At 36.7% G+C, this 23,643-nt stretch overlaps 2 protein-coding genes across 3 annotated transcripts in view; one reads left to right on the top strand and one right to left on the bottom strand.

The window, feature by feature from the left end:
* Window positions 1–23,643, top strand: part of LOC127561895 (tubulin polyglutamylase complex subunit 2-like) — an 877,998-nt gene that overhangs the window by 571,669 nt on the left and 282,686 nt on the right. The gene's annotated exons all lie outside the window — the stretch shown is intronic.
* The window catches only part of DCAF12 (DDB1 and CUL4 associated factor 12), a 108,464-nt gene continuing 91,988 nt past the window's right edge, over window positions 7,168–23,643 (bottom strand). The window contains exons 8-9 of the mRNA XM_051997179.1: window positions 9,898–10,076; window positions 7,168–9,392 (exon numbers count right to left, since the gene is read on the bottom strand). Coding sequence (XP_051853139.1) covers window positions 9,234–9,392; window positions 9,898–10,076 — 338 coding nt within the window. The 3' untranslated portion in view covers window positions 7,168–9,233. The remainder of the gene's footprint in view (window positions 9,393–9,897; window positions 10,077–23,643) is intronic.

Below are 23,643 nucleotides of genomic sequence, written 5' to 3'. Positions count from 1 at the left end.
TTTTTTACAAGTCATATCTATTATATTCATATACCAAAATTTAAAACATTCCCTAACTAATTGGCATCTACTTTGTTTACAATTTTTTAACACAAAAATGTGGTTATAAATATTTTGATGTACATGAGGTCTATCAATGACCATGCTGGGGTATGAGTTATGAATATTTTTTGTCACTTAATTTGAATAATTCCAAATTATTTTCCAAAATGGTTGGAGTGATTCATGGCTTCACTAACAATGCATCCATGTGCCTACCTTCCCACAATGCTTACATCATTGACTATTCTCATCTTTTATCATCTTTGCCAATTTATAGTGTAGGAAGTGAAACTTCAGGTTCAACCCAGAGGTCTTGCTGGGAATTGTGCAGAATTTCACTGTCATCAAGGGCATGAAAAGAGGCTAGGAGTGAAAGTGAGGATAACTGGGAGAGACTTGGTTGTCATCAAAAAACTCAGTCTTAACTTGTTACCATCTTAGAGGGGGACTTTTCTGTACAAAGGAATTGCAGGATGGGTGGGATTTCACCACCAAAGGATTTGAAAGATAGCATAAGTATAAGCAATTTGATGAGTTATTGGAACAGTAATTGATGATTGATAGAATGAGTTAGGGCCAAGGTAGAGAGCCTCTACCCATTGAATTACATCAGCTTAGGGAGGGTTCTTTCTTAACTAAGATTTACTTTGCAAAACCAGATGAATCAATTAGAGGTCCCAGACAAAACCTATCATTTATCCCTTTTTTAGTGGCTAATATGGTGAGTTATACATACCCTGCCCCATAAAGAATACTTTGTAATCAGTTCCCCAACAAGAGCCAGCAAGGGTTGAAAATTATTAAGAGACATTTTACTATTTATCAGGAACAAATGTACCTCATATTCTTGGCACAGCCCCACTTGAATGTTCTGTCAGTGGTTATCCTATGATACATCACTGTAGAGGGCAGACCTGGGCAGACACCCAACAAGTGAGATTTGAGCGAGACACTGAGATAGTCCCAGTGTCTATCTGGGGAAATAGGGCTGTCCACACAAGCTCATTCCAAAAGTGGAAAGTGATATGTCTGTCCTTCCTACTAAGCAGCTTTGGATATACCCCTTGGAACATGTGATGGCTGCTTGCAAGTCTATGGGAGCACTAGTAAAACTATATCAGGATATCTGGGACTAGGGGAATAAAAGCCCTTCTAATCCACCCAAGCTTAGGGTATCTTTGCTGAGCTGGAATTGTGTAGTAAGGTTACAGCTGCTTCACAGTGATGTATAATCAGAATGGGTGCATGGGGGGGAAAAGACATAATAAGTACTTTTCAGTACTTGTGAGATGAGGATACTCACAATTGCTGTGAGTTGGGTCAAATGTGAATCCTTGGAGTTTCCAAAAATTGTCATCTAGGTAACCTCAAACAATATCAAGTCTTGGGATAGGGGATGGAGGCTATTTTCTCCTTAATGATTGAGATAAACAAAAATGGAACATTTTGCTACACCAAATTCCCTTATACTGTCCCAAATTTACAAATAATATTTGTAAAAAATCACTTGGGATAGTGCCTGACATACTACAGGCACTTAAATGCTTAATGCTTATTCCCTTCCTTCTCTTTCCTTCCCAGTGTGGTCAATGCAGAAGGTTGGTGACAGAGGCTCTCAGTGAATAAGAAAATTGAATAAAGTTGCTGTGCCTAATACTGTGACTAATCCTAAACCCAACAAGGTGGCAGAGCAGATGACCCAGTTCTCAAAAGTGTAGTATGAAATATTGTTTTCAATACCTTTTTTTCCTCTTCCTGTGACTGACACTGGTTAGGGACTGTTTACTTTTTTCTTGGAAGGAGTCTCCTTGCTGTCCTTTCCCTGAAAGAGAACCTATTTCCCTAGGACAGCAATGTGCATTATGTGGAACAACATGAAAAGGGGAGAGATGCATAAGGCTGAAAAGGCTGGCTGAGGCCAAGGAGGACTTTAAAAGCAAGAAGAGTTTATTATATTTGATCCTAGGGGCAATAGGGAACCATGGTATTTAATAAGTGAGGCAATGATATGACTGGAACAAAACTGTATGAAAATTACTTCTGTAGCTATGTGAAGGATACACTGGAGTGCAAGACAGATGTGAGGCAAAGTGACCAAATGAGGAGATTATTGCAATAAATCCACATGAGAAGGGATGAGAACCTGAACAAAAATGGTGGTTATTTGATTAATGGGAGCAAACAGAAGTGAGAGATATTAGGGAGGTAAAACTGACAAGATTCATGATTCAAAAAAAAAAAAAAAAAAAAAGGAAGTTATTGCAACTTTAGCTAATATAAGGAGATCCATATCCAGACCAACGTATCCCTGGTCAGAGAGGTTCAGCTTTGAACACCATATTACAGGAAGGATACACTGAAAAAAAAAAGAGGATAATAGGTTTCAAAATGAGTTCCTATGAGGATTAGTTGAAGGAATTGGCAGTTTTTGGCTGTAGAAAACTTAGGAAAATCTTATACCTGTTTCTCTCTCAAAGGATAGCAAAGACATCTTATAGACTGCTCTCAGTCCTTAGTTAGCCTTCTTCAAGTCTGTTGTTGTTGGTTACCCTTCCACTCCTGCATTCTTTTCTCTAAGTTTTGGGTATGCAGGTTCCCTCTTCTTGGTCCAGGCATGTGGAATAGTGTAAGCGAATGTGAAGGCAGGAAATTCCAAGCTGTGTTTAAGGGACAGTGTGTACACTAAATTAGTTTGGCTGGAACAGTGTTCCTGGGAGGAATGAGTGACAATAACCAAGAAGTGACAGAACCCTTTAAGAAAAGATGACCATTTCATCCCAGACTTCAAAATATTGAAGGAAGGAAACACAGATCATATCTAGGCATGTATGTTTGAGTTCTAAGAAATATCAAGAAGTTGCAAGAACTATAAGCACAATCCCAAGACAGCCTGAAAGGGATGGGAGATCATAAAGAACAAAATTCTGACAATATGATCACTAATGATCCAGATGAAAAAGAAAAGGGAGTTAATTAACAGGATGGATTCTAACAGGTAAAATTCTAAAAGGCATTTTACCAATAGAGGTAATAGGATCAGTCAGTATATAAGAAAGGTAACAGGAATCATAGTCAACATAATTTCATTGAGATTGAATCCTCTTAAACACTTCATTTTTTGGTTGTTTGCTTGCATGATGTTTTATTTTTACCCTTTTTTCATCTGATTTTTCTTGTGCAGCATAATTGTGGAAATATATATAGAAGAATCGCACATGTTTTATATATATTGGATAACATGCTGTCTAGGGGAGGGGACGGGCAGAAAGGAGGTAGAAAAGATTTGCAACACAAGGTTTTGTAAGGATAAATATTGAAAACTATGTATATATTTTGAAAAAGCTTTTAAAAAACAGGATGGAGTCAAGATGGCTAGGAGTAGACAGATTTTTGTCTGGCTCTTCCTGGTTTCCTATAGAATTAATACCAGATCAAGCCTCTGACCGGATTTTGGAATGACAAAACCCACAAATATTTGAAGTCTAACAAATATCCAGCAGAAGATATTTTGGAAGAACTTCAGGAAATTGAGCAGAGGAGATGCAGCCTTGTGCAGGTGCAGCTCAGGGAGGTGCAGGGTGAAGAGGCCTCCATGTGCCCAGGAAAATATAATGGGAGGCTCTTGTTCAAAATACAGCAGCATTGAATATTCTGTCTGGATTCAGAAGCCAATGGATCAACAGACAAGCTGTGAGACCTCCAACATAACTACAGAAGGCAAATAATGAGCCCCTGAACCCCAGCATAAGTGAGATGTGGCCATGCCCAAGCAGCATGAGAAGGAAGCCAGCAGCACCAGCCCCAGGGCAGCGTGAAGTCGCTGTCCCCTGTTACAGGCTAATCTCCCCTTTGCCCTAAGAGCAGACCTCAACCTTTAAAAATAAGCAAAAAATCAAAGAGTTCTGACCATAGATAGCTATTATGGAGACAGAGAAGAACAGACCTCAAACCCTGAGGACACTAAAAGCAAAATGTCTCCAGATGAAGCTCCAAAGAGTGATGTAAGTTGCTCTGCAACTCAAAAGACTCTCTTGGAAGAATTCAAAAAGGATCTTAAAATCACTCTTTAAAAAACAGATTTGGCGAAATTAAAAAAAAAAAACAACTAAATAATAGAACTGGTGAGCTGGAAAGAAAATCCAATGAACAAAACAACTCATTTAAAAGTTCAATTGGTAAAATGCAAAAGGAGGTTAAAAAAGCTAACTGAAAAAAACAATTCACTAAAATTTAAAATTCAACAAATGGAAGTGAATGGCTCAATGAGACATTGAGAATCAGGCAAACAAAAAAAAAAGAAAAGATAGAAGAAAATGTAAAATACCTCATAAATTCAAAACAGATATGAGAACTGAATATTAAAGATTGTGCCACAAAAAATTTAGGATACAAATAATTTAGCATTTACAGCCATAAGATAGGAGATGAGTTCTGAATCAAACAAGAGAGAGAGATAATTTCAAAGGATAACATAGGTAATTGATTTTATGAATTGAAAATTTTTTTTTGCATAAACAAAATGAACACATTTAGGATGAGAACAGAAGCAATCAGTTGGGAAAAATTTTTTGCATCAAACATTTCTAACAAGGATTTGATATTCAAAAAATAGACAATTACTCAGAAATATATGATCAAAAGTCATTTCTTAAGTGGTCAAAGGTATGAAGAAATAGTTCTAAAAAGAATACTGGAGATCACTAAAAATAAGAGAAATGCACATGACAACCAACCTAAAAGTTTTATTTCAATCACATAGATTGACAAAGAGAACAAAAGATGAGTAAATGGAAATTTAGAAACTGAAAAGACTAACAAGGGATAATGAAAAATGACTCTGGCATCTTGAAACAACTTTCTCCTCCCTGAACTCAAGGCATTTGAGAATGGCATCAAAGAATAAAGACAAAGGCCTCTAAGGAGGCCTTTAAAGGAGGGGATACTTTAATTAGTGAATGCTCTTAGTACACAGATGTAGGAAAGATATTTAGATAGAGGTAGCAAAGGAAAACTATACCACACAAGGGACTAGAATTAATCTACCTCTAGAGTTTAGTATTCCTTTGGCATCTCAGCAACCTTGCCTCATTCAGTTTTCTCCTTATCTTTCCATTAAACCTTTTCATTTCCTTGACTGTATTATCAAGGAAGTAGTATTTTTAAGTGCTTCAGGAAGATGACAGTGCCCATTATCTCTAGTAGCAAATAAGACAAGGATGGATGAAATATGGCTGTTTAAATGAAGGAGCAAACTGATGGATTTGAGATGAAATATGCTTGTCATTTTCTTGACTATGCCATGAAGTTAAGCCTATCATGAAAATTCTCGTTGATACTGAACAGCTGCTTGTGGCATAAGTGGGAAGTTGTACTCTACCTAGGGATTAGTGGGCTCCCCACATGGCTATCCTTAATAGCTCTTTCACTGTTGAGCACCTGACTCAACCACCTGCTGCATGAGAAATATTTTGTTGCCAATGTTGCATTCCAGAATTGCCAAATCCTTGATATATATCAAGGAGGAATCTGTCCCTTGATCAACAAATTGTGTTGAACTTACATTTTACAACTCTGCACATATTGCAGATTATTAGATTGCAATATATTAGGAAAGAAATATGTAATAAATGTAGTGGTTGCCTAGGCCCATTTTCCACTGACAGCTGGGGACCCCACTTGACTAGACCCCACTTCTTCCTTCTATATAAACTGGAGGGGTTAACAATTTGCTTCAGTTGCTTATAATTATTTTAATCACATTTCTTCTTCTACATCCTCTTTTTAAGCTTCTGAAGTTTCATAGATCCAAAGCTTCTCACCATTCCACTTGCCATCTTATCAGATCCTTGGGGCCAAAAAGGACTCAGACTTTTTTGTTCCAGTTGGCAAGTAAAATCTCTGTAGGACCCATGTGACAGGTCATAGTTTATTTCACTGTCACTTCCTGTACAACAAAATATTTAAGGCACTACTAGAAGAGAAATAAGAACAAAGAAGATAATCATTGTTTGAGTAATCACTAAGCAAACTGCAGAACATATGTTACTGAAAAAAAAAAAGCATGCTGAATACAGAGAAGCATAGAAAGATTTACATGAAACTAATTCACAGTGAATTGAGCAGGATCAGAAAAATTACATGTGTTAATACAATGACTACAACCATGGAAATAAAGAGAAAGAATAACTGCTACACAGCAATCAAAACCAAACGCTTCAGAATTATAAAAAACAGGCTTGGCCTTAGAAATGGATAGGAGAAGTTCCCTTCTCATTCTGTAGAGGTTGAGGGTCCATGGATATGGAACATAGCATATAAGATCAAATTTTTCCAAGGTGATATGCTTTGAATTTTTTTCTCTTCATCCTTTTTTCTTTTAAAAAACATTCTTTGCAAAGCGGCTAGATGACACAGTGGATAAGACTGCCAGCCCTGAAGACAGGAGGACCTAAGTTCAAATCTAGCCTCAGATACTTCATATTTTGTACCTGGTGTGACCCTGGGAAAGTCACTAACCTCAGTTGTTTTAGCAAAAAAACAAAAACAAAAACACATTTTTTGCTACTGAGAGTGGGAAGGAAAAGAATATTATAAGATGGAAAAATCCAGGTGATATAAAAAGTACGTGAATAAAACATTTTAAAAAGACATCTACTATGGGTTCTGAATTTTGTGTTTTAATTCCATTCTTAATGTTTAAGGGAAATAAAGGTTAGCTGAATTTTCCTGAAGAATCCTCTTTCCTAGTCATTATATTTCTTTTTCTTTCCTTTGGGAATGCTGGGTTTCTGCTTAAAAATCCTAGTCTATTAAATACAGCTTCTTTCTACTAAGCATCTATGATAAATAAGGTTCTGAGTCACTATTCTATGTATAGTGCTATGGGTTCAGATATTTTTGTGTGTAAAGTTAACTGATTTAAGTAAGGATAAAATACAATACATGCCTTTGGCCAGACTGATACTGTGAGGTCCCACCATTACATACTTCCATACTTATTCTAGTCCGTAGGGTTCTAATTGGACATGAACACCAATTCCTAAGGACTTGAGAAGTCTATCTCTCTTCCTACTGAGGCCCTCCCACTTTCCAACCTTAGTTTCACACACACTCTCTCACACCATATTGCACTGGAATAATATTTATTTTTTTTTCTTGGCAAAAGTCAAGTGCTACATTTTTAAAAACAGAAAATCCCAAACAATCAAATGCATTACCCATCACAGAAGAGGGTCAGGCAACAGTACAAAATACCGTACTTGATCTTTTTTCTTTCTTTCTTTTTTTTTTTTTTTTTTTTTTTTTGGTTACATGTATTTTTTTTTCCTTTAAAGTGATAGAAGTTCTTTGAGAACTAAGTAATTTACAGCCTGTAGTTTAATACTAGGAGAAAAAACAAATTAAGACAGGTAAAGATTTGTAGCATCTAGCATTTTGCTTAATTCCCTATTGATAGCACCTATTTCTCTAGGTTACAAAGTGAGAATTCCATAACCATTTTAATGGTGTTTCTGTCATATATCATGAAGTTAAGTGCAGACTTTTAAGCAAATAACTTCATCTTCCAAGCTCCCTGGGCACAATGCATCTCTACATAGCCTCCTCTCATCGATTTGTTTGATTGAGGGAGAAAAAGGGAGATGACAGTTCTTATTCTCAGGGAAGTGTTTCTGGCAATTAATTGGAATAAGTGCTCAAAGGAAAAGAGGAAATCATCAAATCAAGGGAACAGACGTTGTTTGCAACATGATGAGTGTAAGAGCAGGGAACAACAGGATTATATGGCAAGTTTGTCACTGCTACATTCAAAAAACTTGGAGCCCAAACATACAAATTGTTAAGGTGGGGGAATGGAATAGGAAGAATGTTCCTATTTACTAATTACATCAATGCTGCTACATGCACAACACTGCTGGCCTGCCCCTCTGACCCAGTCAAGGATGAGGAGCACTCAACTGAGTAAGACCTCAGCCATGGGATTCTGGGGTCAACACCCTCCCCCACCACACTAAAAGACTAATATTAAAACACACTAGGTACACACTACACACAGATACTCAGTCCCCATCCCCAGACTGAACTTGCTTCTGAAGGGAAATTGAAACCAAACCAAACCAAACCCATCAAGGTAATTAGAAGAGGGAAGGAAAAACAAATGAGGAGTTTCCCCAAAGCCAAAGGAGACCCCAGGTTCCTCTGGCTGGCTGCAGGCCCCTAACTTAGATTTTTTTTTTTTTTTTTTTGGAGATGGAGGAAAGAGGAGAGCTAACAGGAGGTAGGGAAATATGGCATAATGCAGTACTAGGAACTTTTACCCCTTTTCTAAAAGTTCCATCAGAGGCCTTGACATTCTAGAGAAGCAAGAGCAGGCCAGGGGAATGGGAAGTGATATATGGGCAGAAGCCTTCTCCTCAGGGAGTCATAGGGACAAGAGGAAGGGAAAGGAAAGAAAGCTTTTACACCCCTGGAAACCCTAGAGGATAGGGGAACCCCAGGAAGGGAGACCCTGACATAGAGCCCCAGGGGATGCCTACAAGCTTTCTCAATGGATTTTCTGGGTGATGGGTTTTTTTCTGTTTTTGTATACAGTGTCATTAGACTTGTACTTTAAAAAATAAGATAAAACCAGTCCCAAAGCTGGATTCTGTGGATAAAGTAGTTTCTTTTATAAATATTTTAATTACAAGTAATCCTCACTCCATGTAATTTCAATGACACACATAGTACCTGTGCGCACACACACCCACACACACACACACACACACACAGCCCCCAAACTTTCACAGAAAGTCTGACAGCAACCACATAAGTATAAAGGAATCCTACCTCACAACAGCAAAGTAGGGATGAGTATGACTGTGTCAGCCTAAAGCAGAAGCCAAATAGGGGAAAGTGTGTGTCTCTTAAAAAGGAAATACAATATGGGATTAACAAAAAAATCCTTTGGATAAGAAGCAAATAAAAAGCCAAAAAAAGTTTTAAAGCAAAATTCTGATTGCCAAAGGGGGAAAAAAAAAAGAAAAAGCCACTTTAGACCAACGTACGGAGCCTGTGTCAAATGCCCAAGTCAAAAGCAAATTCTGGTGTTCCAATAAGACAAGGGCATCACACAATTGAAAAATGAAAAGAAGAAACAAGGAAACTGAAGATGGAAGTTAGTGTAAATCTCTGCATTTCAGAAGAGTTATTCATTAGCTCCAGAGCCCGGCATAGTTCCCATGGAGCCCTGAAGGAAGGGGACCTCCTGCCACAAAGAGTTTCGTTCCAGACGAGTCGTAGCAGTGGGTGTAAACAGCATTGGGGAAGAAATCAATGTCTGAAAAATAATTCCTCCAAGTTTCATCATGATTCTGTTGGGAAAAGGAAGAAAAAAAGGGGTCTGTTAGCTCCTTTATGCCTTGGTAAGGAAAGGAAAGTCACAGGAGATGTATCATTTTACAATCATAAGTGGAGCCAGGAGACTTGGGCTCAGAAGAACGAACCTATGCCACCTGGACACAGGAGTACAAATCCCATTCTACTCTGGTTAGGACATGGGTACGAATATTCAAATGATGGGGCCAATCTATATTAATGTTTTACAGCAATATTCAGAATATCTGCCCCCGGGTAAAACATTTAGTTTCTCTAAGATTTAATCTTTCCCATATTTATAAAATGGAAACAACATTTTCCTTTCAATTTTCACAAATTTGAAAAGGTAAATCAGGGAATAAAGATGAAGGGGTCTGACTCACCTATTTGCTCCTATTTGAACAATAATATAGCCAAAGCATTCAAAGAAGGGAGCTACTTTACTGACTCTGCCCAGGTCTCCCCCCAGTCCAGTTTCCCTCAAATGGAAGGCTCACTTACCAGCCAGCCTTTGCCAGTAGTCAGCTTCAGATTTTCCCCTGCGAGCTTGGGCTTGGACCCATAGCAGGATAAGTGCTTCTCTTCTAGAAACCTCTGGGCCCGGATGTCGTAAAATAACAGGGAGCCCTGCCCTGTGCCCACAGTGATGATGTGCTCGTAGAAGCTCACTGAACGGATGCCTGGGGCCAGGGGAGAGGAGAGTGATCAGAGAGATAAGGAATCATCTTCAAACATGCTGCTGAAAACCTATGATGATTTTCTCCTGCCTGTTGTATCAGATCTGAAACCTTATAATGTGGCCTTCTGAGACCATCAGAATGTGCCACTGAGTCAGTCCTAAAGGCCATCCAGCCAATGATGATGCTTCTAAAGGGAAACCAAAGGATACTACATCAAAGAGAATAGTGATAGAGACTCTTAAAAAAAAAAAAAGTCTCAAAATACAAGTTCCAGGCACATCTTTTAATTTTCCTTAATAACTCTTGAATGGTGGATGAGATCCCTAAGTACTTAAATCTATGTATGGTTTCAGGTTTATGAATCACTGTATAAAGCTGATTTTTAATTGCCACAAACTGATTGTCATCACGTTTCTAGGGAATTATGAATATAAACTTAATGAGTCTGATTTCTAAAAACAGAGCTTATACATTACTTCAATGAGTATCCTTTAAAAGCATTACTTCTGGAAGGCTAGTCATTTATATATCTATTCCAGATATATTTATTATATATCTACTCCTAGTCACAACATTTTTTGGAACTTTTCTTTGCGAACTGCTTAGGAGTCCACTTATAAGCCAGGTAACAAAATCAGATATAAAGATTATGCCTTTTTATTTTTTTAAAAATAACAAAAAGGTATTTCTAGCTCAATTCCCCATTTTGTACAGCAGATAGGGCTATAAATGACTCACAACATTTAGCTAAAAACTGAACACTGTTTCAGATTTGCTGTTATTGAAGTTATTCAGAAAGTTACCTTCAAAGTCAATTTCTAGAGTCAGAAAGGTCCTGACTAAGGGCAATAACACTAAGTGTAAACACTAAGTCTATGGTCTTCCAAGAAATCAACAAGGAATTATCTAGATAAAAAAGGTCAACAACAATCCTACAATGACATCACTGTCACACCTCATCTTATATTACATTTATCCATTTAACAATTATTTAATAAATGGCAACCATGCATAAGACATTACCCTAAGAATTAGTACTGAGATATAAAGACAGAAAAAGTCATAGTTCCTGACAAGAAATTTACAAGTGATTTTCTTGATTTGCCACGGCTAAGAATTTATCACCTAGCAGGTCAGCTTACTACTGATAAGCTTCTCTGTATTAAGCTATGCTGGTCCTTTTATAACCAACTTAAATCTATTTCTGTGATCACAGGGAAGAAAAATATATAAACATAATGATTAAAATAAAAGGCAATATATAATAAGTGCTGTCAATTATCCTACAAAGCTTAGACAGAGGAGAATACTGATGAATCAATAAATTCAAGAAGGCTTGTAGGATATATTAACATTTGAATTGGGCCCTGAAGGTGGAATTTTTAGCAGCAAGAGATGGGAGATAATGGCATTTATCAGGTAGATGAAACTGCATGAGCCAAAGCACAGAACTAGAGAAACATAAAAAGGGTTTTGGGAAAAATCTGGTCTGGCTACAATGAATGATTAAGTACAGAGAAAAGGCAGGAGATAAAGCTAGAAAGGAAATTTGGGATCATTTTGTGGAAACCTTTAAATATCAATGTATACAAGAATGAGATCAACCACAGGTATGAATAGAAAATAAATAGAAGTGATGAAGGAAGGGGAAAAAAGAAGCAAGGGAATAGGACATATGGGACATATCAAAGAGAATTCTCAGGTTTTCAGTCTGGGTAACAGAGAATAGTGGTACCATTGACAGGAGAAAATCAAGAAAGAGAGATGATTTTATGGAAAAAATAAGTTTGGGTTTTAAATAAATTGAATTTCAGATGCCACATGGATATAAAAGGTTATCTTCCAGGTTTCAATCTCACATTTTCAACTTGAAAATGTGAGATTGAAACCTGGAAGATAGTTTACTGAAAGATTTATCTTGGGACTTATCCACTAATGGGGCAATGAAGTTATGGATATGGATGAAATTAAAGTAGAAAAGACAGAATTTTAGCTCTAATAATTTTCAAAATGTAACAAACTGAAAGAATTCTCCTCTATTAGCAAGATGATTATCCAGCTTCTACTTGAACACTTGTTCAAATGACAGAATTTGCTAGGCAATGTAATAAAATGATAGTAAAAATAATCCATTTTTATAATGCTTTAAAATTTGCAAAATGCTTTACATACAAGATCATCTCATGTACACTTCTGGACAACTCTGACTGTTAGACTATTTTTTACATAGAGCTTAAATCAGCTTCCTTGCAATGTCCAGGTGGATGTTGGGGTGGTACAATGAATGAAACACTGAGCTTAAGAGACAGGAAAAACTGAACTCAAAGCTGACCTCAGATACCAGCTGTGTTCTCACAGGGAAAATCACTTAATCTCCATTTGACTCAGTTTTCTCAATTGTAAGATGAGGAAATAAGAGAGCTTATCTTCCAGGATTGTTATGAGCATCAAATAAATACTTGTAAAATGTACACTGTCTGGCATATGGTGAGCACTTAATAAATACTTATTTCTAGGACTCCCCCCTTTCCTTCCAGAGTGAATAGAATAAGAAGTATCCCCTTTTCCATGGCAACCCTTCAAATATTTTAAGGCAGTGATAGTTCTCTTCCCATTCTAAATCTTCTCAACCTCCAAGCCAAACATTTTCCCTTGTTTTTCATAATATTTTTTATACCTAATCCTGGTTGTCTACTAATTTGTTAATGTCATTATTAAAATATGGCACTCAGAACTAACAATAATACAAATATAATCTGACTACCCCAGAGTATAATAGAACTATCAGCTCCCTGGAATAGATAGATAGTAAACTTTTATTAATCTGTTTATATTGTTAGCTCATATTGAGTCTGGGTTAACTAAAAGGTTTTTTTTCACATGAGTCAAATTGTGCCGTTGATTTTTTAAAACTAAATGCAAGCAACACTTTGTATTTAGTCTTGTTAAATTTCATTTTGTTATCTTCAGCTAGCTGTTTCAGTCTGTTAAAATCTTTTTGAATTCTGTCTTCGAAGCATAAGGACATCAGTTACTTTTAGGTACAGATGAAGGTTCAGTGTCTTCATCTTTCTAAGTCCTAGAAAGATTTTTATAGACTGTCTTTAATAGTCCACACCTCCTGGATTATTTTAAACAACCTTTTTACAATCCCACTATGTCTGAATAATAACTGGAAGAGTCCATGGTAATCCATGTTCACATGTACAAGGTAAAAACAGCATAATATAATAGAAAAACGCTAGACGTAAAGTTAGAAGACAACAAAAATTCAAATTCTGATTCTGATATTAATCTGCTTTGAGTTGCTGGGCAAGTCTCAACCTCTCAGCTTTATGTTCCCTATTTATAAAATGGGGATAAATACCTGTGTAATACACCCCATAGAATGTTTTGGAAAAAAGCCCTTTTCATACCAAATATGTCAGTCCCTCTGAAACACAGAGGTTGGTGCAAGGCTAACTTATTGTTTATGTTCTGTTTCTAAATTCTTTTCAGATAATACTCAGAATCGGGTATTAATAACTGATGACCGTATCAAAACACACAACGCTGAAGTCTTCTGAAATAGCAACAATTATGGATTCCCTTTCTGGGCTGTATCTGTTATCTTATAAACTACCATCACTATATATTATAACACTTCAAAGAATCTCAAGTTGGAAGAGGCACTTTGGAAATCATCTCTCTAATCTTCTGTAGTTTTCCAGATCACCTGATAATTATGTTTATGTCTTCTGTATATACACAAAAATAGCTGGTTTGAGGAGTCCTATTTCCCCATAAAACCTAAGACTTAAGACTGAGCAAATCAAAATTAAAAAGATGGGTTGATTCCAAAGGGGGAGAAAACTGTGAGAGAGGATTAAGATATAATGTTTGTGTTTTCAGACAAAGATAAGGATTATAAAAATAATAAATAGCCTTTCAGACAGCCAGAAGTAAAAAAGTTCAGCTAAAGTGGATGTTGGGGTGGAGGGAGGGAGTGAAGTCTGGGGGAATTGGGCAAATTGGACTCAACTAAAGCTAATATAAAGCATGTATATATCCAATAAGCAAAGCTTGAAAATCGTGCCCTTTGTATGTTACTGTCCAGTTGAGGCTTTAAGCTTTCCCTGCTAGGTGACTTGATATCACAAAATAAGAACCTTTATACTATAGAGAGAAGATTTTTCTGGCATTGAAAAATGCAAATTTTTCTTTCTCTTCTATCATCCTTGGCCTCATATCACAGGCTTAAATTCTCCTTTATCTATATGTACTATTCTATGAATAAACTTCCCTTTCTTCTTTGAATCTTTCACCTCACAAACTAGCTCTTAAAACTAGTGGAAGCCTGGCTTCCCTCTGAAGACACCATCAAACTCTTCCCTACAATATGATTGTATCACCTAGTCCAAAGCTCTTGTTGAGCAGTTTGGTGGTATAGTGTCGAGAATGCAGAGCCTGGAGTCAGGAAGACTCATTTCCTGAGTTCAAATTTGGCTTCAGACACTTACCAGCTATAGGACCATCAATCCTGTTTGCCCTAAGTTTTCATATCTGTTAAAATGAACTGAATGAAGATCAAAATGGTAAACCACTCTAGTATCTTTGCCAAGAAAATCCTAAATGGAGGTCATGAAGTTAGACACAATTGAAAACAACTCAATAATAACGACAACAAAAAAAAATTCCAACTCTTTTGGCTATCATTGATTTATCCAATTCCAGAATAACTCTGAACTTTAATTACTTTATCATGCAACTAAAAGTCTTCCTCTTTATTCTAACTCTTGTTATTCTCCTTGGTGACTTGATGATCATGAATTTGTGCTGAAGACAATAATTGCCTGGCTTCTCCATCAGGCACCCATGATCTCAAGCTGCACTCCATCTCAGCTACTCATAAGAGCAGTCATCTACTTCAGGTCCCTAAGGTCTTATTAAAATACCTTCTCTGATCATTACCTCTTACACTTTTACCTTTCCTAGAAGCTCATTCCTGAACCTGTTTTCTGTCCAAACCCTTTTTTGACTTTATTTCTCACTCTTTTTTTCTTTCTTTCTTTCTTTCTTTATATATATATATATATATATTATATATATATATATATATATATATATATATTGTATTTTATTTTATAATAACTTTATACTGACAGAATCCATGCCAGGGTAATTTTTTTTTTTTTTTACAACATTATCCCTTGCACTCGCTTCTGTTCCGATATTTCCCCTCCCTCCCTCCACCCCCTCCCCTAGATAGCAAGCAGTCCTTTATATGTTGGATATGTTGCAGTATATCCTAGATACAATATATGTTTGCAGAACCGAACAGTTCTCTTGTTGCACAGGGAGAATTGGATTCAGAGGGTAAAAATAACCCGGGAAGAAAAACAAAAATGCAAATAGTTCACATTCATTTCCCAGTGTTCTTTCTTTGGATGTAGTTGCTTCTGTCCATCATTTATCCACTGAAACTGAGTTAGGTCTCTTTGTCAAAGAAATCCACTTCCATCAGAGTACATCCTCATACAATATCATTGTTGAAGTGTATAATGATCTCCTGGTTCTGCTCATTTCACTTAGTATCAGTTCATGTAAGTCTCTCTCCAAGCCTCTCTGTATTCATCCTGCTGGTCATTTCTTACAGAACAATAATATTCCATAACATTCATATACCACAATTTACCCAGCCATTCTCCCATTGATGGGCATCCATTCAATTTCCAGTTTCTAGCCACTACACACAGGGCTGCCACAAACATTTTGGCACATACAGATCCCTTTGGGATATAAGCCCAATAGAAACACTGCTGGATCAAAGGGTATGCACAGTTTGATAACTTTTGGGGCATAATTCCAGATTGCTCTCCAGAATGGTTGGATTCGTTCACAACTCCACCAACAATGCATCAGTGTCCCAGTTTTCCCACATCCCCTCCAACATTCATCATTATTTTTTCCTGTCATCTTAGCCAATCTGACAGGTGTGTAGTGGTATCTCCGAGTTGTCTTAATTTGCATTTCTCTGATCAATAGTGATTTAGAACACTCATATGAGTGGTAATAGTTTCAATTTCATCCTCTGAAAATTGTCTGTTCATATCCTTTGACCATTTATCAATTGGAGAATGGCTTGATTTCTTATAAATTTGAGTCAGTTCTCTATATATTTTGGAAATGAGGCCTTTATCAGAACCTTTAACTGTGAAAATGTTTTCCCAGTTTGTTGCTTCCCTTCTAATCTTGTTTGCATTAGTTTTGTTTGTACAAAGGCTTTTTAATTTGATATAATCAAAATTTTCTATTTTGTGATCAGTAATGGTCTCTAGTTCATCTTTGGTCACAAATTTCTTTCTTCTCCACAAGTCTGAGAGATAAACTATCCTATGTTCCTCTAATTTATTTATATTATCGTTCTTTATGCCTAGGTCATGGACCCATTTTGATCTTATCTTGGTATATGGTGTTAAGTGTGGGTCCATGCCTAATTTCTGCCATACTAATTTCCAATTATCCCAGCAGTTTTTATCAAATAATGAATTCTTATCCCAAAAGTTAGGATCTTTGGGTTTGTCAAACACTAGATTGCTATAGTTGACTATTCTGTCTTGTGAACCTAACCTTTTCCACTGATTAATCTATTTCTTAGCCAATACCAAATGGTTTTGGTGACTGCTGCTTTATAATATAATTTTAGATCAGGTACAGCTAGGCCACCTTCATTTGATTTTTTTTTTTCATTAATTCCCTTGAGATTCTCGACTTTTTGTTCCATATGAATTTTGTTGTTATTTTTTCTAGATCATTAAAATATTTTCTTGTAAGTCTGATTGGTATAGCACTAAATAAATAATTAGTTTAGGGAGTATTGTCATCTTTATTATATTCGCTCGGCCTATCCAAGAACACTTCATATTTTTCCAATTATTTAAGTCTGACTTTATTTGTGTGGAAAGTTTTTTGTAATTTTGCTCATATAATTCCTGACTTTCCTTTGGTAGATACATTCCCTAATATTTTATGCTATCAACAGTTATTTTGAATGGAATTTCTCTTTGTATCTCTTGCTGTTGGATTTTGTTGATGATGTATAAAAATGCTGAGGATTTATGGGGATTTATTTTGTATCCTGCTACTTTGCTAAAATTATGAATTATTTCTAATAGCTTTTTAGTAGAATCTCTGGGGTTCTCTAGGTATACCATCATATCATCTGCAAAGAGTGATAGTTTGGTTTCCTCATTGCCTACTCTAATTCCTTTAATCTCTTTCTCGACTCTTATTGCAGAGGCTAGTGTTTCTAATACAATATTGAATAATAATGGTCCTAGTGGGCAACCTTGCTTCACTCCAGATCTTACTGGGAAAGATTCCAGTTTTTCCCCATTGCATATGATGCTTACTGATGGTTTTAAATAGATGCTCCTGACTATTTTAAGGAAAAATCCATTTCTTCCTATGCTCTCAAGTGTTTTTATTAGGAATGGATGTTGGATTTTATCAAATGCTTTTTCTGTATCTATTGAGATGATCATATGGTTTTTGTTTGGTTGGTTATTGATATAGGCAATTATGCTAATAGTTTTCCTAATATTGAACCAGCCCTGCGTTCCTGGTATAAATCCTACTTGGTCATACTGTATTGTCCTGGGGATGATTTTCTGTAATCTTTTTGCTAATATTTTATTTAAGATTTTAGCATCAATATTCATTAGGGAGATTGGTCTATAATTTTCTTTCTCTGTTTTCAACCTACCTGGTTTAGGTATCAGTACCATGTCTGTGTCATGAAAAGAGTTTGGTAGGACTCCTTCAATCCCTATTTTTTCAAATTGTTTATTTAGCATTGGAGTTAATTGTTCTTTAAATGTTTGGTAGAATTCACATGTAAATTCATCTGGTCCTGGGGATTTTTTCTTAGGGAGTTGGTTGATAGTTTGTTCTATTTCTTTTTCTGAGATGGGACTGTTTAGGATATTTACTTGTTCCTCTGTTAGTTTGGGCAAGCTATATTTTTGGAGGTATTCTTCTATTTCATTTAAGTTGTCGAATGTATTGGCATAAAGTTGGGCAAAATAACTCCTAATTATTGCTCTAATTTCCTCTTCGTTAGTGGTGAGTTCTCGCTTTTCATTTTTAAGACTAACAATTTGATTTTCCTCTTTCCTTTTTTAAATCAGATTTACTAAGGGTTTGTCTATTTTGTTGGTTTTTTCATAGAACCAACTCTTAGTTTTATTAATTAATTCAATAGATTTTTTTACTTTCAATTTTATTGAGCTCTCCTTTTATTTTTAGAATGTCAAGTTTAGTGTTTGACTGGGGGTTTTTAATTTGTTCCTTTTCTAGCATTTTTAGTTGCAAGCTCAATTCATTGACCTTCTCTTTCTCTATTTTATGCAAATAGGCCTCTAGAGATATGAAATTTCCCCTTATTACCGCTTTGGCTGCATCCCAAACATTTTGGTATGATGTCTCATTATTATCGTTTTCTTGGGTGAAGTTATTATGTCTATGATTTGCTGTTTCACCCAATCATTCTTTAGTATGAGATTATTTAGTTTCCAATTATTTTTTGGTCTACTTTCCCCTGGCTTTTTGTTGAATGTAATTTTCATTACATCATGTTCTGAAAAGGATGCATTTACTATTTCTGCCTTACTGCATTTGAGTTTGAGGTTTTTCTGTCCTAATATATGGTCAATTTTTGTATAGGTTCCATGAACTGCTGAAAAGAAAGTGTACTCCTTTCTGTCTCCATTACATTTTCTCCAGAGATCTATCATATCTAATTTTTCTAGTATTCTATTTACGTCTTTGACTTCTTATTTATTTTGTGGTTTGATGTATCTAATTCTGAGAGTGGCAAGGTTGAGATCTCCCACTATTATAGTTTTGCTGTCTATTTGTTCTTGCAGCTCTCTTAATTTCTCTTTTAAGAATTTAGATGCTACACCACTTGGTGCATATATGTTTAATATTGATATTGCTTCATTATCCAAGCTACCCTTTAGCAAGATATAGTGCCCTTCCTTATCTCTTTTAATTAGATCAATTTTTGCTTTAGCTTGATCTGAGATCAGGATGGCTACCCCTGCTTTTTTGACTTCACCTGAAGCATAGTAGATTTTGCTCCAACCTTTTACCTTTAACCTGCATGTATCTCCCCGCTTCAGGTGTGTTTCCTGTAAACAACATATTGTAGGAGTCTGGCTTTTAATCCATTCTGCTAACTGCTTCCTCTTTATAGGGGAGTTTACCCCGTTCACATTTATGGTTAAAATGACCAATTCTGTATTACTTGCCATCTTGTTAACCTCTGTTTATGCTTTTCTCCCTTCTTTCTCCCTTACCCCCCTTCCCAGTATTAAGCTTGTGAACACCACTTGCTTCTCACAGCCCTCCCTTTTTAGTATCTCTCCCCCACCCCGCCTTAGAGTTCCTCCCCCTATCTTACCCCTTTCCCTCCCAGTTTCCGTATTCCCTTCCGCTTAGCTTATTCCTTCCCTTTTCACTTTTCAATGAGGTGGGAGAAGTTTCACCATAAATTGAATTATGTCTAAAATTTTTCTCTTAAAGCCAATTCTGAAGGCAATAAGATACCCACTATATTCATCCCCCTCCATTCTTTCTCTCAGATATAATAGGTTTCCTTTGCCTCTTCATGAGATGTAGTATACCCATTTTACCCTTTTTTCTGGTACAATGTCATTTCCACATCTAGTTTCTAGAACAAAGTATACATGTATTCTTTATACATCTTTATAACAGAAATATAGTTCCCAAAATTAATCTTTACCTTTTAAGATTTCTCTTGAGTTCTATATTTGTAGATCAAACTTTCTGTTAAGTTCTGGCCTTTTCATCAAAAATAGGTGAAATTTGCTTACTTCGTTGAATGTCCATCTTCTTCCCTGGAAAAAGATGCTCATTCTAGCTGGTTAAGTTATTTTTGATTGCATACCAAGTTCCTTAGACTTTCAGAATATCATATTCCAGGCCCTTCGATCCTTTAATGTGGATGCTGCTATATCCCGGGTGATCCTTATTGTGGTTCCTCGATACTTGAATTGGGTTTTTCTAGCCGCTTGCAGTATTTTTTCCTTTGTCTGAGGGTTCTGGCATTTGGCCACTATATTTCTTGGTGTTTTGATTTTAGGATCCCTTTCAGTAGGTGATCAATGAATTCTTTCAATGTCTATTTTACCCTCTGTCTCTATGACTTCTGGGCACTTCTCTTTGGATAATTTCCTGGAAAATAGTGTCCAGGCTCTTTTTCCCGTCATACTTTTCTGGGAGTCCAATAATTCTCAGATTGTCTCTCCTGGATCTGTTTTCCAGGTCTGTTGTTTTCCCAAGAAGGTATTTCACATTCTTTTCCATTGTTTGATTTTTTTGGATTTGCTTGACTGATTCTTCTTGTCTTCTCAAGTCATTCAATTCCATTTGTTCAATTCTGATTTTCAATGAAGTATTTTCTTCACTCACTTTTTAAATATTTTTTCTAATTGTCCAATTGATTTCTTTTGTTCTATGGAATTTTTTTCCATTTCGCCAATTTTGTTTTTTTAGAGAGCTGTTTTCTGTTTCCAGTTCACTAATCCTATTTTTCAAGGATTTGATTTCTTTATCCACTCTGTCTTTAAATGAGTGGGATGACTGCTCCAGACTCTCTTGCCAAGCCTCCCTCTCCTTTTCCCATTTTTCTTCTAGCTCCCTTGTGAGAGCCTTTTTAATCACTTCTATGAGGTTCATCTGTGCTGAGGAACAGACGATCTCCTCCTTTGGGGATTCACCTGGAGACCGTCTGTTTTTAGTCTCCTCAGGATTTAGAGTCTGCTCTCTATCTGTATAGAAGCTGTCAAGGGTTAAAGTCCTTTTCAATTTTTTGCTCATTTTGTCAGAAAAGAATCAAAGACAAACTAGCAAAAAGAAAAAAAGAAAAAACCCCTAAATGGAGACTGCTTTCTTTGCGGGGAGGGGCTGGGTGGTGTTACCGAGCTTCCTCTACAGACTGCAGGGGCAGCAGCGAGGCACTAGCAAGACTGTGCTGCGCCTGCGCTCTGAGATCTGAAAGAGTGCTGAGACACTGTGGGGGAGGGGTGGCCAGGTCCCGAGAGACTCCAGCTGTTTGGGGTTGTATTCTTCACCCCCAGTGCTTTTAGCTTCTCTGCTGGGCTATTGACTTGCTGCCAGGACAAAGTATCCAATCATGTAGCAAAGCTTCGCCCCCTCTTCCCCCCCACCCGCAGAGACGGCTGCAATCACACCCCACCCCCTCTGCTTGGCTATGAGCTGCCTCCCATGCTCTTGCTGCTGCTGCCTGCCCTCAGCCTGCACCCGATCTAAAACCGTCCCCGACCTCGAGCAAAAACAGACCTTTCCTGCCGAATTTCAAGAATGTCTTCTCTTGGTAACTATTTGTGGGTTTTTTTTTTTTTCAGTCAAGCATTAATTCAGAGACTTGTAATGAAATGGATTCTGAGAGAAAACTCGGAGCTTACACAGCTGTGTGCCTCCTCTCCGCCATGTTGGCCAGAACACTTTCTTTAAGAAGTTCTTTTCCAGAACACTCTTTAAGACCTGACTTCTAGTTAGCTATCTCCACAAAGCACTGAGTTCCCTGCCCCAGTATCCCTGGGCTATTTCTGGCCTTTAATACCCAAACTTAGCTCACCCTTTCCAACTTTCTTGAGCCAGCAATAAATAGAAGAAATTAAAATAACCTCTTTGTTGACTAGGTCCACTAAAATTCATTTCTAATAATAGACATAAGAATAATGATAACAGCTAACATTTTTATACAGTGCTTTAAAGTTTACAAAACAATTAATATACATCATCTCATTTGATGCTCACAACAATCCTTTAGGGTAGGTACTATTACCTAATTTTTAAGATTTTAAATTTTTAAGAGAAGCAAACAGGTTCAAGAGAAGTTCAGTGATCTGTCCAAAGTAATACAGGAGTAAATATTTGAGGTAGGATGTTCAACCCAAGTCTTCCTGAATCCCAATCTGACCGTCTTTTCAATATATACACTCTGTCAACACCATTGAATACTTTTATTTATCTCACATCAACTTTCCTGCTCTCATAGCAGCTATTCCAAGTTTTCTCCTCTAGCCTTCAACTCTACTGCATGATCTTAAATCCAAGTGACTAAGATTGATCCTGAGGTTCCCTCATCTTCTCTTTCTTCATATCTGAGAACCATATCTATTTTTTCTCTTCTGGTATAGTCTTGGAGGGTGAAAAGAACTAGCTCCTTGTGAAAAGTATGCCCTCACCTCAATCTCAATTTATATCTGACATTTCAGACCAAATTTCAGAATTTATGCTCTGAGCCTGCAATTTACCTAATTTATGTAGTAAGTTTCCTATTACATTTAAGTAACCTGGTCTGAAGACATGCTATCATGTTTCATTTACTAAAAGGTAAGAGACTGGAAATAAGGGAAGGATTATGTTCCTAAAGCTTTAAGCTAAAAAGATGAGAAAAGAGTATATCAGTCAAGTATTGTGCCCACACATATAGTTTAGGTTATTTTCCTCTTTGGTAGCAAATATTATAACTCTAGAGGTGAGAAAGACCTGAAAGGCCATAGAATCTAACTGCCTCATTTTACAGATAAAGAAACTGAGACCTCAAGAGGTAAGTGACTTACCCAAGGTCATAAAAGTAGTAATGGTCAGAGATGAGAACTGCAAATCTTGCCTTCAGAGGCACTGTTCTTTATTCAATATCAAGCTATCTTTCTTATTGCTTGCCTCCAGTGAAATTCATCTGACACTTTTCTGTCTCACAAAGTTTTGAGAAAGCTTCTACTGTGTTTTCAGTACGTCTACCATTTCATTTTCACTATCCTAAAATCGTGTCATCTGCAATCTTAGAAATCTCACCAGCAGCCCTATTTGTAGTGGCTAGAAACTGGAAAATGAATGGATGCCCATCAATTGGAGAATGGCTGGGTAAATTGTGGTATATGAATGTTATGGAATATTATTGTTCTGTAAGAAATGACCAGCAGGATGAATACAGAGAGGACTGGCAAGACTTACGTGAACTGATGCTAAGTGAAATGAGCAGAACCAGGAGATCATTATACACTTCGACAACGATATTGTATGAGGACATATTTTGATGGAAGTGGATTTCTTTGACAAAGAGACCTAACTCAGTTTCAATTGATAAATGACGGACAAAAGCAGCTACACCCAAAGAAAGAACACTGGGAAACGAATGTGAACTATTTGCATTTTTGTTTTTCTTCCCGGGTTATTTTTACCTTCTGAATCCAATTCTCCCTATGCAACAAGAGAACTGTTCGGTTCTGCAAACATATATTGTATCTAGGATATACTGCAACATATCCAACATATAAAGGACTGCTTGCCATCTAGGGGAGGGGGTGGAGGGAGGGAGGGGAAAAAAAATGGAACAGAAACGAGTGCAAAGGATAATGTTGTTTAAAAAAAAAAAATTACCCTGGCATGGATTCTGTCAATATAAAGTAATTATTAAATAAAAATTAAAAAAAAAAATAGAGTTGAGAACCAGTCCCAGTCCTTCCCCTTG

The sequence above is a fragment of the Antechinus flavipes genome, chromosome 1 (assembly GCF_016432865.1).
Source record: "Antechinus flavipes isolate AdamAnt ecotype Samford, QLD, Australia chromosome 1, AdamAnt_v2, whole genome shotgun sequence".
Classification (NCBI taxonomy): Eukaryota; Metazoa; Chordata; class Mammalia; order Dasyuromorphia; family Dasyuridae; genus Antechinus; species Antechinus flavipes.
Note: the sequence above shows the minus strand (reverse complement) of the source record. Positions and strands in the feature narration are given on the sequence as shown.